Raw genomic sequence first — 17,740 nt, 5'->3', positions numbered from 1 at the left:
ACTTTCAGTGAGGTCACATACATAGTTCTTAATCAGTGAAAATTATAGGCAGTTTTCTATTTATCCTTTAAAGAAAATATATCTTAGATGGAAAGAAAATATGACAGTAAATCAGAAGTTAACCTAGGGGAAATTTTTTCACCAACAGATTATCTAGACATCAATTCATAATGCACCGGGAGACATACAGTGTATACTACATGGTATATTTAGGGCATACAGCTCTACAGGATTTGAGATGGCTGCTCACAACAGGAGCTTAAAGATACGGAAAAATATATTTCATAAAAGATGGAAAAATTTAAGTTGTAAGGAGTAAAAATGAAAATTTGAAAAGTTAACGCATATTTGTGTTTATTTATAGGTAACTATCACATGAACTATAAAGACAACAAAGGATGTTAGAATGGAATGTGGATAGGTGTATGCATACTATGGCTAAGGATAAACAAAATTCCTACAGATTATGGGTAATGAGAACATTATCTGTATAACAGGGAATTGTGATTATTTAAAAATATGCAGAACTTATTTCATCTGTGCTTTAGAAATAACTGCATACAGTGTTATAATTTGAAAAGAATTCAAAATAACTAATATACATCTGTGTATTAGAATTCAAAAAAGCTGCTTTCTGTGAAGTCAATCAGCTGTATTAAAAAAGACATAAATCCAAAACAAGATGCATGTTATATATAAAGGGACATTGTAAGTTTCCTTGCTGCATTAAGCCCACAGTTTAATCCATGAAGTTTCCTTTTAATTATCATTTAGACAGAGGCATGCAAATAGTCTTGGGATCCACTTAAGAACCTGTCCCAAATCCACTAGTTAAACTCCCCTTTTGAGGAACTAAGCAGGTATTCGGGTAGCTGCTTCCTCCTCTGCATCAGCTCGGTTTGCATTAATTTCTGCAAGTGTTCGGCCAAATCGTGCCCATTCATCATTTCGGGGAACAGCAATCTGCTGTTAAAAGAAAGACAATGTTTTATATACAGTGAAATAAAAGATCATCTCACCCACTATTATTCAGTTTGTTTTCAAATAACTTTTCCAGTAAAAAGTAATAATTGACCTCAATGGCCTTTCCATAATTACAGGGACTATAACAATGATTTACAACATTTCAAAAACAAAAGACGGTGTTTGTGAAGTGTGTTGTGACAGCCTCAGAAATGACTTTGCTATTATCAATACCAATGCAAGAGAGAGTAACAATGATGCTTTGTAAATATAACTCCTATGCATCATCTCATGGGTTCTGCCGGTGGGGAGAAATTCCTTGAAAATTTTTTTTATTGTATTTTTGCACAATTCCTAGTCTGAAACAGCATTTGAAGCATGGTTCATAAGGGGCTAGTTTCTTGTAAGTATTTTTGTTTGGAGCATAAGGTAATCTTTCTTGATGCTTTAATTCCTTCATCAAAAGCTATGCTGCTGTTTACCACTTTAGTGTTGCACCAGTAGCAAAAGGGCAAAAGAGGCTTGTGATGCTTTCCTTCACAAAGGCAGCCCAATACAATTTTTTTTTTTTTACAGAGTTTCACTCTGTTGCCCAGGCTGAAGTGCAGTGGCATGATCTCAGCTCACTGCAACCTCTGCCTCCCAGGTTCAAGTGATTCTCCTGCCTCAGCCTCCCAAGTAGCTGGGCTTACAAGCATGCGCCACCACACCCGGATAAGTTTTGTATTTTTAGTAGAGATGAGGTTTCACCATGTTGGCCAGGAAGGTCTCAAACTCTTGACCTCAGGTGATCCACCCACCTTGGCCTCCTCAAGTGCTGGGATTACAGGTGTAAGCTACCACACCTGGCCCCAATAACAAAGTTTTGATAACTGTCATTATAATATCATAGGAGTCTGACACTGTCATGTTAGGTTACAAACCACTCACTGTGGCAAACAGCTTTGCCTGTTTCTAAATCTACACTATCCAGTAGGGTAGCTACTGGCCATATGTGACTATTTATATTAAGATTAATTAAAATTAAAAATTCAGTTCTTCAGTTGTAGTAGCAACATTTTAAGTGTTCAATAGCCATATGTGGCTAGAAGCTACCATATTAGACAGTGCAGGTATAGAACATTTCCATTTATGCAGTTTAATTTGCTGCTCTACGTGATTCAATCTACCTCCTACCAGATCCAATTGCTAGAGGCCATGGGATATCCAGAGAAAATTATGTTATGAGGCATAGCAAAGGAAAGTGACTAAGGTGCTAGCCAGGGTTAAAAAAGAGGAAATCCATCCTGGGCTTTGTGTTCAGCCAATCAGAGCATCAAAGACGAGAGAGCTGTAGCTCATCCTATTGGATTCCATTACTGTGGCTTTGCATGAAGGCTTAAGAGTCAAGATGCACATTTTATAAAGTCACAGATGATTTGCCAAAGAATTACTTTTGGTTTCTGCTACCTAGCCCAAACAAATTAATGAATACAGAAAAATAAATCTTATTTCAATATTAATAAAACCCCGAAGTCCACCTATAACTCCAAACTTCTCCCTGAAGAAGTTCCTAATTTCCAACAATGCATGCTTCAAGAAACAAGGTACTTTCAATGTATTTACTCTATTACCCTCACAGTCTGTTGCATGGGACACAGACCATTTGGTTTAGAAAGAAAATTAGTTTCAAGCCTTGCTTTTGTGGTAGAAAGTAAGTTTTATCTTTACAACCATATAGTTTATACAACTTATAAACCTCAAAGCCTAGGGTTAGCCGCAAAAATACCTTTACTACAATGCAACTAAATAGATGTGTCAAAATTATAGGCAGGGAGTCCCATACCTCTCCCACATCATATATAACAATCTGTCCTTCAGAATCACCAACAGCAATCTCTCTGCCAGAATGGGTCCATCTCACACGATTAAGAGCAGGATTACCCTCCACAGAAATGCTGGCAGTTGGTACCTAAAGTCATTTAAAATATAGGACAGTGTTAAAAGTTTCATCAAGTTTTCTATAAACATGTAAAACAGTAATTCTTCTCTCAATCTGGCTACATTTTTAAAAATGAAAATAGATAAAGAATTTCCCCAACTTTCTTCTTCTTCAGTGATATATTATGAATGACATTTATAGTCAATCCTTGAAAATGGTTTGGGAAAATAACAAGTCCTTGTATAAAAAATTCTCAGGAGACTAGACACATTATTCTGAAAGATCTTCTCTAGAACAAAGAGTCCTTTTTTGTTGTTTTATTTTCTTTAAGAAGTCAAGCTGTCTGAAAACATATGGCCAAAACCCATTTAAAAAGAAAACACTTCAAAAGCCCTCATGAGCAGATTATGGTTTAATTGCAGAGGACAGGAATCACTTGTGCAGCATGTATCTCTATCAGCTGAAACCTATATTTGACTCACTGTTCCTAGAAACAGTTCATACTGAAGGTATGAACTGTTTAGACAGTATGAGTCTGTAAGCCTCCTGTTTGATGAGCTAGCTGGAGGGAGGCAGGATGCTGACACCTACACAATGGCACCGGCTCCCTGGAATCTGATTGTGCCTCTCCTTTGCTGAGGAAGAAGTTTTATTTGCTACAAATGAAGCAAACATTCAGTGTTTGATTCAGACTAAAAGCATAGTAAATTTTTTTTTAAATTTTGAAATCTGACCAAAAAACCCCTCTAATTTGTATTAGTCATCCCCAAATAATTTAATCCCATACACGGAATACCAAAATTATTAAAAAGAAATATTAGATTTCAATCCACATTTAATTATAACCTCAACTCTCTAAGACCAAAATCCAAATTAAGAAAACAAAACTGGTACCATTCTAGGTAAGTAGGAAGAGATGTGGGAGATCTGAGTTGACTTTCTCTCAATAACTGTCATTGACAGAACTGTTGATATTACTTCTATTACCAATAGCAACATAGAACAGAATTCTAAGAACATTTTAAGCTTCTCTAAGGTGGTAAAAATACATGTGGCTAAAAATAAATAAGAGTTGCAGTTAAATGTAATTGCTAATAAGTGATTTTAATACAGCAATTAGGAAATTTGATAGTTTCTATATTCATTTTATAGTAATACTCTGTTTTCAATCCTTCACGGAAAAAATCTCATCAAAATACATTTTTCCTTCCTTCAAACACATCAGGCTAAGACTAATGTTTATGGATGATATACAATCCTATCAAGGCTAAGAGATAATTTAGAAATTCAGAATTAAGGTTAACATACTTCAACAGTCCGAAACTATCTGCTTTCTAGTCTATGAATGAAAAATATCCCAGTTACCTTATGAATGAGATTTTGCCAGGACATTAGAGACATGATAGTGCTTTTTAGAAGTAAAAGGAAATGCCCCAGTGCTCCTGGCAACATTATTTCTCCCTTGAGTTCTTCACAGCATGCTGTTTATTATTTAGGGTACAAAGCTTATTTGATTTCTTTGTGATGAAGCTACAATCACAGAGCCCTTTTACATTCTTTGGAATAAAAGGAATTTCACAAATTATTCAATAAATATCCAATTTTCTATTTTTCAATGCAATTTTTGTTATTTTCCTGCTCACCTCTGTGTCATTATTGAGATTCCACAAATCCAATCTCCCCATGCCATCCACACAGGCAAACAGGGCTGGGTGGGTAGGTGACCACATAACATCATAAACATAGTCTGAATTATCTTCAAAGGAATACAAAGGCTTGTTATTCTGAAAGAGAAAAGTTGATTCTTAGCAGTCCAAATATGACATGCAACTCATTAAACTACTTATTACTGGAAAAAAAATAATGACATATATTCAACAGGTATGATAACATTTTATAATATTTAACTTAGCCTAGAAAAAGTTTCTATAATTTGTTTCACTACAGAATTACCTGGTATTATAAACTAAGAATCAACTATTGATTGCATTTTCTTTTTAACTTGTAAATGCCATACTGTTTAAAAAAAGAAATAGAACATGCTTCAAATACATTTGTCAATGAGAAGACTCTGGGAAGATAAGGCAATAGCAGTGTACTTTTTGAATGTCCTCTAGATCTCCCCATAAAATCAGATAAAGCAATGAAAGGAAGAGCAAAGATTCACAGACAATGTCTACAGCAGAATCAGTAGACAAACTTCCAAATAAAAGCAGTTAGAAACAAACTTCTGACAACTACAAGATTTGCTTAGTATCAGTGTCTGTGTGGGAAGAAAAAGGAAGGCACAAGAACTTCTGACAGGTGAAGAACAGAACCTCATAGTCATAGCAGATGCTCATTGGACAGTGTGGTGGGCCAATCTGAGAACAGCAGCAAAAACTAGGAGGCAGTTTGGCACAATCCCATTTATAAATACATCTGACCCTTGAACAAGACAGGTTTGAACTGCACAAATCCACTTACACTCATATTTTCTTCTGCCTCTGCTACGCCTGGGACAGCACAGCAAAACCTTCCTTTCTCTTTTCCTTCTCAGCCTACTCAACTGTGAAGATGACAAGGATGAAGACCTTTATGATGATCCACATCCACTTAATGCATAGTAAATCTATTTTCTCTTCCTTATGATTTTCTTAACATTTTCATTTCTTTAGCTTGCCTTAAGATTTCAGTATATAATACATATAACATAAAAATATGTATTAACCAATAGTTTATGCTGTTGCTAAGGTTTCTGGTCAGCAGTAGGCTATTAGTAATTAAGTTTCTTTGGAAGTCAAATGTTATATGTGGATTTTGAACTGCTAGGATGGGGGCTGGCATTCCTAACCCCTGCATTATTCAAGGGTCAACTGTAAATGCATAAGTAAGGTCTCATGGTACAGTGTAGGTGCTATGAACTCTCAAAGTTAACAAATCAAAGTTCCTTTCCAAGACAAAAGTCTCACACAAGAGAAATTGCTGAGAGTAGAATCCAAGCTGTAGAATGCTGGACAAAAGAGACAAAGCAAAGTCCAGATATAAGTGGTGGAGAGAAGCAGAAAAGGCCCATCTCAGAAAGTAAAAGATACATGTATTTTCACATTGTGAAAGCCAGAGAAGAGAGAGCTTTAGCCTAGAAAATGAACTAGGAAAGCTATCTTTGCCCATTCCGTCTCCTAAAACTATAGAAAAATTGATTTCACTAGTAGACAATAGCAAAGAAAAAGATCCATAAAAGTTATTGTGGTGCCAAGAAAATCAGATGGGAAAGGAACAGTCTTTTCAACTAATGGTGCTAGGAAAGCTAGATATACATATGCAAAAGAATAAAGCTGGGCCAGGCACTGTGGTTCATGCCTGTAATCCCAGCACTTTGGGAAGCCAAGGTGGGTGGATCTCATGGGCTTAGGAGTTTGAGACCAACTCGGCAACATGGCAAAATCCTATCTCTATAAAAAATATAAAAATTAGCTGGGTGTGGTGGCATGCACCTATAGTCCCAGCTACTTGGGGGGCTAAGGTGGATGGATCATAAGCCCAGGAATTCAAGGCTGCAGTGAGACAAGATCATGCTGTGGGACTCCATCCTGGGTGATTGCAGTGAGACCTTGTCTCAATGTTGAAATAAAAGAAAGAAAAGAAAAGAAAAAGAAAAAGAAAGAAAAGCCAGCCAGCAAGCAAGCTGGATTCCTCCTTCCTTACATCATATAGAAAAATTAACTCAAAGGTATCAAAGATCTAAATAGGAAGTAAAACTATCACCTTTTTTTTTTTTTTTTGAGATGGAGTCTTGCTCTGTCTTCAGAGGCTGGAGCGCAGTGGCACGATCTTGGCTCACTGCAACCTCTGCCTCCTGGGTTTAAGTGATTCTCCTGCCTGAGCCTCCCAAGTAGCTGTGATTACAGGCACATGCCACCACATTCAGTTAATTTTTGTATTTTTAGTAGAGAAGGGGTCTCACCATGTTGGCCAGGCTGGTCTTGAACTCCTGACTTCAGGTGATCCACCTGTCTCAGCCTTCCAAAGTGCTAGGATTACAAGCATGAGCCACTGTGCCTGGCCAAAACTATGAAACTCTATGAAACTCTTAAAGGAAGCATAAAAGTAAATCTTTGTGACCTTGAGCTCGGCAATGGTTTCTCAGATAAGAAGCCAAAAGCATAAATGACAAAAGAAAAGTAGGTAATTTGAGCTATTTTGAAATTAATTACTTTTGTGCTTCAAATGATACCATCCAGAAAGTTAAGAGAACCTACACAATGGGAGAAAATATTTGCAAACCATATATCTGATACATGACTTGTGTCCAGAGTGCTTACAACAGCCAATAAGTAGTATTACTACATAAAAGATGCTCAACATCATTAGTCATGAGAGGAATGCAAATCAAAAGCACAATGAGATTATCACTTCATACCATTAGGACAGCTAGAATAAAAAAGTAACAAATGTGGGTAAGGATATGAGAAATCAGAACCTTCATACCTTGCTGGGGAAAGTAAAATGGTGCTACCACTTGAAAAACTGTTTGGCAGTTCCTCAAAATGCTAATTAGTTACCATGTGACCCAACAATCCCACACCTAGGTATATACCTGAGAGAAATAAAAACTTGCACATTCACAGCAGCCTTATTCATAATAGCCAAAAAGTAGAAGCAACTGAGGTGTTTATTATCCGATGAATGGATAAACAAAAAGTGGTATATCTATACAATGGGGTATCGTTCAGCTATAAAAGGAACAACACATTGATACAAGAAGTATCGATATGAAGGGATGACCCTTGAAAACATTATGCAAAGTGAAATAAAGCCAGTACATAATTGGATGATTCCATGAAATGTCCATGAACTGTCCACAATAGGCAGATCCAATGAAATAGAAAGTAGATTGATTAGTGGTTTCCAGGAGCTATGGGGGTAGGGGAGAATGTGGAGTGACTGCTAATGGGTGTAAGGTTTCTTTCTAAAACTTGAACATGTTCTAAAGTTAGATACTGGTGATAATACATGCCTCTGTGAACATACTAAGAACCACTGAATTGTATACTTTAAAAGGGTAATTTCATGGTATAAGGATTTTGCTCAATAAAAATGTTATTTAAAAAGAAACTGATTTTAAAAGAAGAGATAAAGTGATTTTAAAAAAAGTGACTAAGAAGATCAGCGAAGGTACATCTACAATGGCAGGTCCTGAAAAAGAAAACCAAAGCAGTAATACGAACAAATACCAAAAACAACTCAAAAGAACTCTCCTAAAATAAAAGACAGCCTGAAACTACAAAGGGTATCCTGTGTTTCTAGGAACATTGATCCTGTAAAGAAAAGAGAAAAAATCATTTCATCACCCAGGTAATTGCAAGTAGGGAAAAGAAAATCAGATTGTCATCAGACTTTGTGACAGCAATGCTTTTTTCCAGAAGTCCATACAGTGAGTAAGGTAGGCAAAGAATGAAAATGTAGGTCATGGATTTTGTAAACAATCAAACTAACCTTCATAATCATACACTTTTGTGGAATATGGGAATAATGCACCTCTGGGCACCTTCTGAGTCATCTGCTGTAAAATGAGCTTCAGATGACCAAAAAGACTGAAGAAACGTTAACATAACAGCTGGTGGATAACCAAGTCATAATAACTAAGTCATTTATGAGGGTAAGCATCTCATTATGGAAACATAAACAATGTGCAAACACACACATTAATATGAATAACACCACAGGAATACAAAATTGAGACTGAGAAACTCTACAGGACCAACTCTACAGAGACCAATCTGGTTTCTTCCTCAAGAACAAAACAGCAATTAAAGAAAAGAGGGATGCAAAGCCTATTTTAAAGAGGAACTTGAAAGATACGTCAATTGTGGCTGGGTAAGGTGCCTCAATGCCTGTAATCCCAGGACTTTGGGAGGCTGAGGAGGGCGGATCACTCGAGGCCAGGAGTTTGAGACCAGCCTGGCCAACATGGCAAAACCCCATCTCTACAAAAAATATAAAAATTAGCTGGGCACGGTGACAGGCACCTGTAATCCAAGCTACTCAGGAGGCTGAGGCACAAGAATCACTTGAACCTGGGAGATGGGGGTTGTAGTGAGCCGAGACTGTGCCACTGCACTCCAGCCTGGGCCAAAGAGTGAGATTCTGTCTCAAAAAAAAAGAAAGAAATATGTCAATCGCAAATGTGTGACTTTCCTTTGGATCCTGCTTCAAGTAAATAGTAAAAAGAAAAAAAAATTGAACATGGAAAGGCCGTTTGATGAAAGTAAGGAGTCAATGTTCATTTTGGGGGGTTTAATGATATGACAGTATTTTTTAAGAGACTTTATTTTTTAGAGATACATACTGAATATTTATAGTTTAAATGATATGTGTAGGCTTGATTTTAAATAATGCAGAGTTAAGTATAGACAAAATTGGTCATGTGTTGATAACTGTGGAAGCTGGGAACAATAATGGCTTAATTATATTATTCCCTCTGCTTTTGTATATATTTGAGATTTTCTGTAATATTTTAAACTGTGAATTAAAATTTTTCAGATATGATAGTAAATGTCAACAGCATGATCATTTTAATAGCCAAAAATGTTTGTTTTTAACTTAAAAACCAAAATTTTAATAAAACTTTAAACACAAAATTAAAAGCCTTTTTCTTTTATAATTGTCACTATCCCTGATAACACTGCCAAAGGAAGTCTCACTCTGAGAAGGTGGTTTTCTTTTCTTTTCTTTTTTTTTTTTTTTGAGATGGAGTTTCACTCTTGTTGCTCAGGCTAGAGTGCAATGGTGTATCTTGGCTCACTGTAACCTCTGCCTCCTGGGTCCCAGTGATTCTCCTGCCTCAGCCTCCCAAGTAGCTGGGATTACAGGCATGCGCTACCACACACACTGCTAATTTTTATATTTTTAGTAGAGACGGTTTCACCATGTTGGCCAGGTTGGTCTGGAACTCCTGACCTTGTGATCCGCCCACCTCGGCCTCCCAAAGTGTTGGGATTACAAGTGTGAGCCACCGCACCTGGCCAAGAAGGTGGTTTTCAACTTAGGATGTGCACAATCATCTGCAGAGCTTTCGAAAAATACAGATGCAGGGCTCAATTCTAGATGTGCTTCATCAGTATCTCTGCTGTTGCTCCACTAGTGATTCTGATGCACACCAATGATTAAGAACCACTGTGCTAAGGCCTCTGACTCCTAAGTTGATAATGTACTTGTCAAAACCAGCTTATTTTCAGGCAATTTTATGTCTTCCATCAAAGACCACGTAATTCCACTTCGAGGTACATAACCAACAGAAATGGCTGCTTATGGCCATCAAAAGATACCTACAATTATGCTCATAAGCAACGCTATTTGCAATAGTCCCTAACTGGACTTAATGCAAGTAACATCAGCATTAGAATGAATAAATTATGATCTATTTATACAATGGAATAGTATACAGCTGAGAGAATGAATAATCTACAGCTATACTAAAAAATATAAATGAATCTCACAAACATAATTTTGAGCAAATGAAGCCAGACACAAGTATTTTACACATTATGATTCCATTTTTATATGACACAAAATATGAACAAAGCTACATGCAAATTAGATTAAAGCTTATTTGTATTTATAATATAAAAGAAGATTGTTCAATGTCTCAAAAAATGGTTACTAGGCTGAGTACCTGGGTGATGGAATAATCTGTACAATAACCTTTCATGACATGAATTTACCTATATTAACAAAAAAAAAATACCTCTGAACCTAAAATAAAAGTTAAAAAAAAATTCATCAGGGCTAGGCGCAGTGGCTTATGCCTGTAATCCCAGCACTTTGGGAGGCCGAGGTGGGTTAACCACCTGAGGTCAAGAATTCAAGGCCAGCCAGGCCAACATGGTGAAACCCCATCTCTACTAAAATACAAAAATTAGCCGGGTATGGTGGTGGGCGCTTGTATTCCCAGCTACTTGGGAGGCTGAGGCAGAAGAATTGCTTGAACCTGGGAGGCATAGGTTGCACTGAGCTGAGATCGTGCCACTGTCGCTCCAACCTGGGTAACAGAGTGAGGAGACTTTGCCTCCAAAAAAAAGAAATGATCTACTCAGTGGACTAATATGCAGCCAGAGACAAAAACAGGATGCAGTGGAACTGGGTAAAAGATTACAATAAAAAGAAAAACAAGGCTGGGCGTGGTGGCTTACACTGTAACCCAACCACTTTGGGATGCGGTGGTAGGCAGATCACTTGAGGCCAGGAGTTCAAGACCAGCCTGGCCAAACACAGCAAAACCCTGTCTCTATTAAAAATAGAAAAATTAACTGGGCATGGTGGCACATACCTGTAATCCCAGCTGCTTGGGAGGCTGAGGTATGATAATTGCTTGAACCTGGGAGGTGGAGGTTGCAGTTAGCTGACATCACCCACTATGGCCACGAGACAAGCATATTTTTCCTAAGCTCTTTAAGGTTGTACACTGAGTTGAATAGTGTATTCCCAAAATTCGTGTCTACCTGATATATATAAGTGTGCCCTTATTTGGAAGTAGGGCCTTTGCAGATGTAATCAAGTTAAGATGAGGTCATATTGAATTAGGGTAGGTCCTAAATCTAGCATAATTGGTATCCTCAAAAAAAAGAGAAAAATTCAGACACAGAGACAAACAGGTAGAATGCCATCTGATGATGGAGGCAGAGACTGGAGTGATGGTAGCTGCAACCCAAGGAACAGAAAGGATTGCTAGCAACCACCAGAAGCCAGCAGAGAAACAAGAAACAGATCTTCCTTCAGGGCCTCTAAAAGTAACTAGCCTGTCAACACCTTGATTTTGAACTTCTAGCCTCCAGAAATGTGAAAGAATAAATTTCTGTTGTTTTAAGCCACCCAGTTTGTGGTAATTTGTTATGGCCACTTTGGGAAAAGAATGCAGATTATTTTTCAAAGCTGGGGTAAGTGGGGGGTTCTAGATTAATAACAAAAAGAGTCCCTACATTAAACATATGAAGATAATAGTGGAATGCTTCCTAGAGAACTGAGAAATAAATATGTCATCAGTTTGGATCAGAAGAGAAACAAATAATCTTTCAAAATAAATGGATTCCAAGGTCAGAAATACCTTTCTATATAACCTGACTGAACATACTAACTTTTTAAGAACAAATGTGTCTATTAAAATAGAAATACAAAGAAACACTCTTGTGAGGAAAATGAAGACAGTACCCATTCAAGCATTTTCCAGGAGAAAGGGAGTCTCAACCAATGGATTTTGAGAATTACCCCATGGCAAGGCTATCTCTACTTGAAGATGAATGAATCAGGCTATCTTAGCTTGGTGCCATTAAACATTCAAATTATAAAACAACTTTTGTTCCAATTCCTTACTTACCAAGCAATCTTCTGATTATAATTTGGCTTCCCATGTGGATTGTCTACAGGGAAACAATGAGCTGGTCAGGCCCGCAGGAGTATCTGGGCCTTCTGGCAGTTACGTTTTTCACTGTAAATTAATAAATTGACATTCTCCAAATGCACCACTGTCTTAGGAGTCTGTTAGCCCCCGTTAGCACTCCCTGTCTAATCAACTCTAGTATACTGAGTAAACTGAGTTTCTGAATATGCAAAGGAGAGGCTGGACATTGGCCAGTAGCAAGTTACTGAGGCAAATGCTGCTGTGCAGGCCTGGGTCCAGATGGATAGGCAGCCTTTCCTAAGAACACCCGAACTTCAAAGCATTTTTTCATTTTAACCTGTCTAAATATGTGCAGTTGTTATTCTAAGGATTAGTAGGATCTTTTAACCCTGTTTTAATGCTGGCGTCCTCTGAGAGTTAAATAGGTAAGTATTAAAATAAGCAGGGGTTCTAAGACATATCACAAAGTGTGAATAATTTCAAGATGTGTATGGACTACAAAAGTCTGACTACCATATTAACAATCTTAACTTCATCATTTTGTAGTAAATATGGTTCTGATAAGAATTTGTGTACACATTAAAACATCTTGTCCCCAAATAAATAATTCTTATGTTTTAACAGTAATCTGTAACATGTATGGTTAAATGTGGTGGAACATTAAGTGAATCTACCAGGTCTACCCATAATCAAACTCTTCTATAATCCTTGTTACCCTGCAGAAGCTTTCATTCCTCACTTATTCTCCCAACCATTTTTCAGACCTGCCAAAGTGCTTCTGCTGTGAATTTAAAATTTGGTATTTTTAGATGGTAACAGAGTCTTTTAAACATATTAATGTCTTCATTGGTTTAAACTTCAATACACAAAAAATAATCTATTTTTGTTTGTCTTGTACAGGCTGTGCATCCCTTATCAGAAATGCCTGGAACTGGAAATGTTTCACATTTCAATTTTTTTTTGGATTTTGGAATATCTGCATTATACTTATGGTTGAGCTTTTTTTTTTTTTTTTTTTTTTTTTNTTTTTTTGAGAAGGAGTCTCGCTCTGTCACCAGGCTAGAGTGCAGTGGCATGATCTCAGGCCCACTGCAACCTCCACCTCCCAGGTTCAAGCAATTATCCTGCCTCAGCCTCCTGCGTAGCTGGGACTACAGGCGTGCACCACCACGCCCAGCTAACTTCTGTATTTTTAGTAGAGACGGGGTTTCACCATGTTGGCCAGATTGATGATCTCAATCTCTTGACCTCGTGATCTGCCTGCCTCGGCCTCTCAAAGTGCTGGGATTACAGGCGTGCATCACCACGCCTAGCCATAGTTGAGCATTCCTAATCTGAAATCTGAAGTTTGAAGTGCTTCAATGACCATTTCCCTTTGAGTGTCACATTAGTAACAGAAAGAAGTTTTGAACTTTGGAGCATTTCAGACTTTGAATTTTCAGATTAGGGTGCTCAACCTGTATTAAAAATAGTTGAGTTCAATAAAGTAATGAAAACAAGTTGATGAAACACAACTCTGTGACTGAATTTTAAATCTCTGGCTAGGTAAAGATTAGTGGCTGGCTGCAGAAGTAGATTACTTTGAACTAAATTTGAGGCTGTGCCAAACTAAGATTCCCAGGGATTTTTAGAGGACTGATAGAAAGAGAGAAGAGAAATAAATCTTGTTTTGCTATCAGGGCAGAGCCAGATCTTAAGGACACAAAGGTATAGCACTATCTCATGATTCAGTCTTCCAGTTTATGAGGACTCAATTCCTAGAGTCAGAGCGTACTTAAAAAAGTAGAGGCAGAGAAGCAAAACATTTAAAGTCTGTTAAATTCATGAGTATGAAGACTCTGGTTTAAAAGTTTAAAATGAAATTAGAACAATGTTTTTAAAGAGAGACTTTAAAAACACTGCCTATTATTCTTTACCATTAATTATTAATTAACATTGCCCATCAGTCATTACTGCAGCATAGAGGCCACATCAGTTTTTTGGCAAGGCAGAAATAAATACTAGCAAGACAATTAACCAGAAGTGTAAATTGACACTGGAGCCACGGTATGGCTAAATATAAAAGTATTCACTCAACAGATTATTCCTGCTTTACCCTTCACAGAGTAGAATTACTTGTGAGTAGAAAAGTTAGAATAAAGGGTAATTCTTCTGATAAAGTTTTAGAGGGTCCTTGGGCATTTATAAAAACACTCTCTTCTATGGTGGCCCATCCTTTGTCCACTAACATTGGAGAGATGTTGGGGGCAGGGTGTGAGAGGCATGTATCACAACTGAATGAATAAATGAATCTTCTATATAAGGCTCAAGGAAGGCAGCAATGCTTAGCCTAATTAACAGAGAAAGAGATATGCCCACTTGTCATTCTTATTCAGAAGGTACTTCTACGTTGAAACACAGTAAAATACAAAAATAAAAATATCAACTCCCCATCAACTAGCTGTGTAATACCACAAAAGCAAGTATCAATCAGTCTACTATCACGAGGTAAGTTCTGTTCTTGATTAGTCAAAATGAACTCTTCATTTTCAAATCCTATTGTTAATGTACATAAGGATGGAAGCCTCAAATTTAAATCCAAAGGATGCTGGCATCTGACACCCTGAGATAGTAAGAAACAAACTACAAAAGATAAAAGATTCTTTTCACACACAGACTGATGGAACTGAACAGAGAACCCAGAAATAAGACTTGCACACCTACAATCATCTGATCTTTGACAAACCTGACAAAAACAAGCAACGGGGAAAGGATTCTCTGTTTAATAAATTGTGCTGGGAGAACCAGCCAGCCATATGCAGAAAACTGAAACTGGATCCCTTCCTTAAACCATATACAAAAATCAACTCAAGATGGATTAAAGACTGAAATGTAAAACCCAAAACTACAAAAGCCCTAGAAGAAAACCTAGACAATACCATTCAGTATATAGCCATGGGCAAAAATTTCATAATAAAGATGCCAAAAGCAACTGCAACAAAAGCAAAAATTGACAAATAGGATTTAATTAAACTAAAGAGCTTCTGCACAGCAAACAAAAAAACACTCCTAAAACCAAAATAACTATTGAGTAAACAGACAACCTGGGAGAAAAATTCTACAACCTATGCATCTGACAAAGATCTAATATTCAGCATCTATAAGGAACTTAAATTCACAAGAAAACGACCCCATTAGAACATGGGCAAAGGACACTAACAGACATTTCTCAAAAGAAGACATACAAGTGGCCAACAATCATATGAAAAAACAGCTCAACATCACTGACCATTAGAGAAATGCAAATCAAAACCACAATGAGATACCATCTCATACCAGTCAGAATGGCTATTATAAAAAGTAAAAAAATAACAGATGCTGGCAAGGTTGTAGAGAAAAGGAATGCTTTTACACTGCTGGTGGGAGTGTAAATTAGTTCAACCATTATAGAATAGAGTGTGGTGATTCTTCAAGGACCTAGAGACAGAAATACCATTTGACCCAGTAATCCCATTACTGGGTATATACCCAAAGGAGTATTAATAATTCTATTATAAACACACTAGCAAAGATGTGGAATCAACTTAAATGTCAATTAATGGTCGATAGGATAAAGAAAATGTGGCATATATACACCATGGAAAACTATGCAGCCATAAAAAAGGAATGAGATCATGTCCTCTGTGGGGACACTGACAAAGCTGGAGGCCAATATCCTTAGCAAACTAACGCAGGGACAGAAAAGCAAATAGCACATGTTCTAACTTATAAATGGAAGCTAGACAATGAACATACATGTAGTCACCTAGAGGGGAACAATGCACACTGGGGCCTATCAGAGGGTGAGGATGGGAGGAGGGAGAGGATCGGGAAAAATAACTAATGGATACTAGGCTTAATACCTGGCTGATGAAATAATTTGTGTAACAAACCCACACATCTTTTACATGTACCCCTGAATGTGAAATGAAAGTTAAAAAAATATTCCTTTCAATTACTGAAAAGGAAGTTGGCCAACAATCTAACAAAAATGTAGTGTCTCCTGTGACTATACATGGGACTACTAAGATGAAAGCACATCTAAAAATCTGGCAACTTACATGGCTGTATGAAACCTTTAGAGAAACAGTTGGTTTCATCTTACCAATTCTGCATCTTGCTTTGGTTTTATAGGTTTATGTGAAATACATGGAACCAGAAACATTTCTGATTCTGGACTTTTTCAGATTTTAAAATACAGTTAAGTCCTCACTTATCACCATTTATAGATTCTTGGAAACTATGATGTTAAGCAAAACAACATAAAACAAAACCAGTTTTACCAGAGGCTAAGATATAAACAAGAGTTAAGTCCCCATGACATTTATCTGGTCAGAAAAACATCACCAAATTTCTAAATAATGACCCTAAAAACTCAGAATATTAAACAGTGAAATAAAATGTGAGCTATACATACATTTGAGAAAGATTATTATTTTTTCAGATGGAGTTTTGCTCTTGTCACCAAGGCTGGAGTGCAATGGCACGATCTCGGCTCACTGCAACTGAGTCCTCCTCCTGGGTTCAAGCGATTCTCCTGCCTCAGCCTCCTGAGTAGCTGGGATTACAGGTGTCTGCCACCATGCCCAGCTCATTTTGGTATTTTTAGTAGAGACAGGGTTTTACCCTGTTGGCCAGGCTTGTCTTGAACTCATGACCTCAGGTGATCCACCTGCCTTGGCCTCCCAAAGTGCTGCGATTACAAGCGTAAGCTCCCCCACCCTGCCACATTTGAGAAAGATTAATAAAAACAAAATAATTAGTAACCCAAGTTTTGGTGAACCAGTAAATAATGGTGGTAGCAGAGGTGGTGGGTAAAATTGAGGAACAAATGTTTTGCAAAGTGCAAACTGTAAGGAGCAGCCCTATCACCAGGCAGTTCTAAAACAAACAATGACAAAGATGGCAGGCTCCCTGAGTGGTTCATACTGCATCCTTTTACTGCCGTGCCTTTGTATGATTACCATGTATCTTACAAATGTTTACTTTATGACAATTTATATTCATTAATTCATTTTCCAACCTGCTTTTCCAAGTTCAAGGTCACAGCTGGCCAGACCACAAGACAAGAACCCACCATGGACAGAATACTATTCCATCACAGGGTGCACTCTGACACATCCACACTCATTAAGACTGGGAAAATTTAGACCTGCCAGTTGAGCAATCCTTCCACCTCAGCCTCCCAAGTATCTAGGACCACAGAAGCGCATCACCATGCCTGGCTAATTTAATTTTTTGTAAACATGAGTCTCCTTGTGTTACCCAGACTGGTCTTGAACATCTGGGCTCAAACAATTCCTTCTGCCTCAGCCTCCCAAAGTGTTGGGATTATAAGAATGAGCTATTGAGCCCGGCTGTTTTTTTCTTGTCAATTTTATGACAAAACATTATCTGATGACCTGCTATATTTATGTTATACTTAGGGTTATACATCCGTAATCCAAAACCCAAAATGT

General features: G+C 37.4%; 1 protein-coding gene across 22 annotated transcripts in view; it reads right to left on the bottom strand.

Moving 5' to 3' along the window:
• Nucleotides 1-328: 328 nt before the first annotated feature.
• Nucleotides 329-17,740, bottom strand: part of DYNC1I2 (dynein cytoplasmic 1 intermediate chain 2) — a 55,677-nt gene continuing 38,265 nt past the window's right edge. For 13 of the 22 annotated variants that reach the window (XM_017538202.1, XM_017538186.2, XM_017538184.2 and 10 more), the window contains 3 exons: nucleotides 4,528-4,668; nucleotides 2,789-2,914; nucleotides 338-966 (listed from right to left, as the gene is read on the bottom strand). In XM_017538202.1, coding sequence (XP_017393691.1) covers nucleotides 853-966; nucleotides 2,789-2,914; nucleotides 4,528-4,668 — 381 coding nt within the window. In that variant the 3' untranslated portion in view covers nucleotides 338-852. Of the gene's footprint in view, nucleotides 967-2,788; nucleotides 2,915-4,527; nucleotides 4,669-17,740 lie in introns of all 22 variants that reach the window. The other 9 variants (XM_017538205.1, XM_017538198.2, XM_017538194.2 and 6 more) reach the window with 1 other exon arrangement.

Source organism: Cebus imitator, unplaced genomic scaffold (genome assembly GCF_001604975.1).
Source record: "Cebus imitator isolate Cc_AM_T3 unplaced genomic scaffold, Cebus_imitator-1.0 Scaffold110, whole genome shotgun sequence".
Lineage (NCBI taxonomy): Eukaryota > Metazoa > Chordata > Mammalia > Primates > Cebidae > Cebus > Cebus imitator.
Note: the sequence above shows the minus strand (reverse complement) of the source record. Positions and strands in the feature narration are given on the sequence as shown.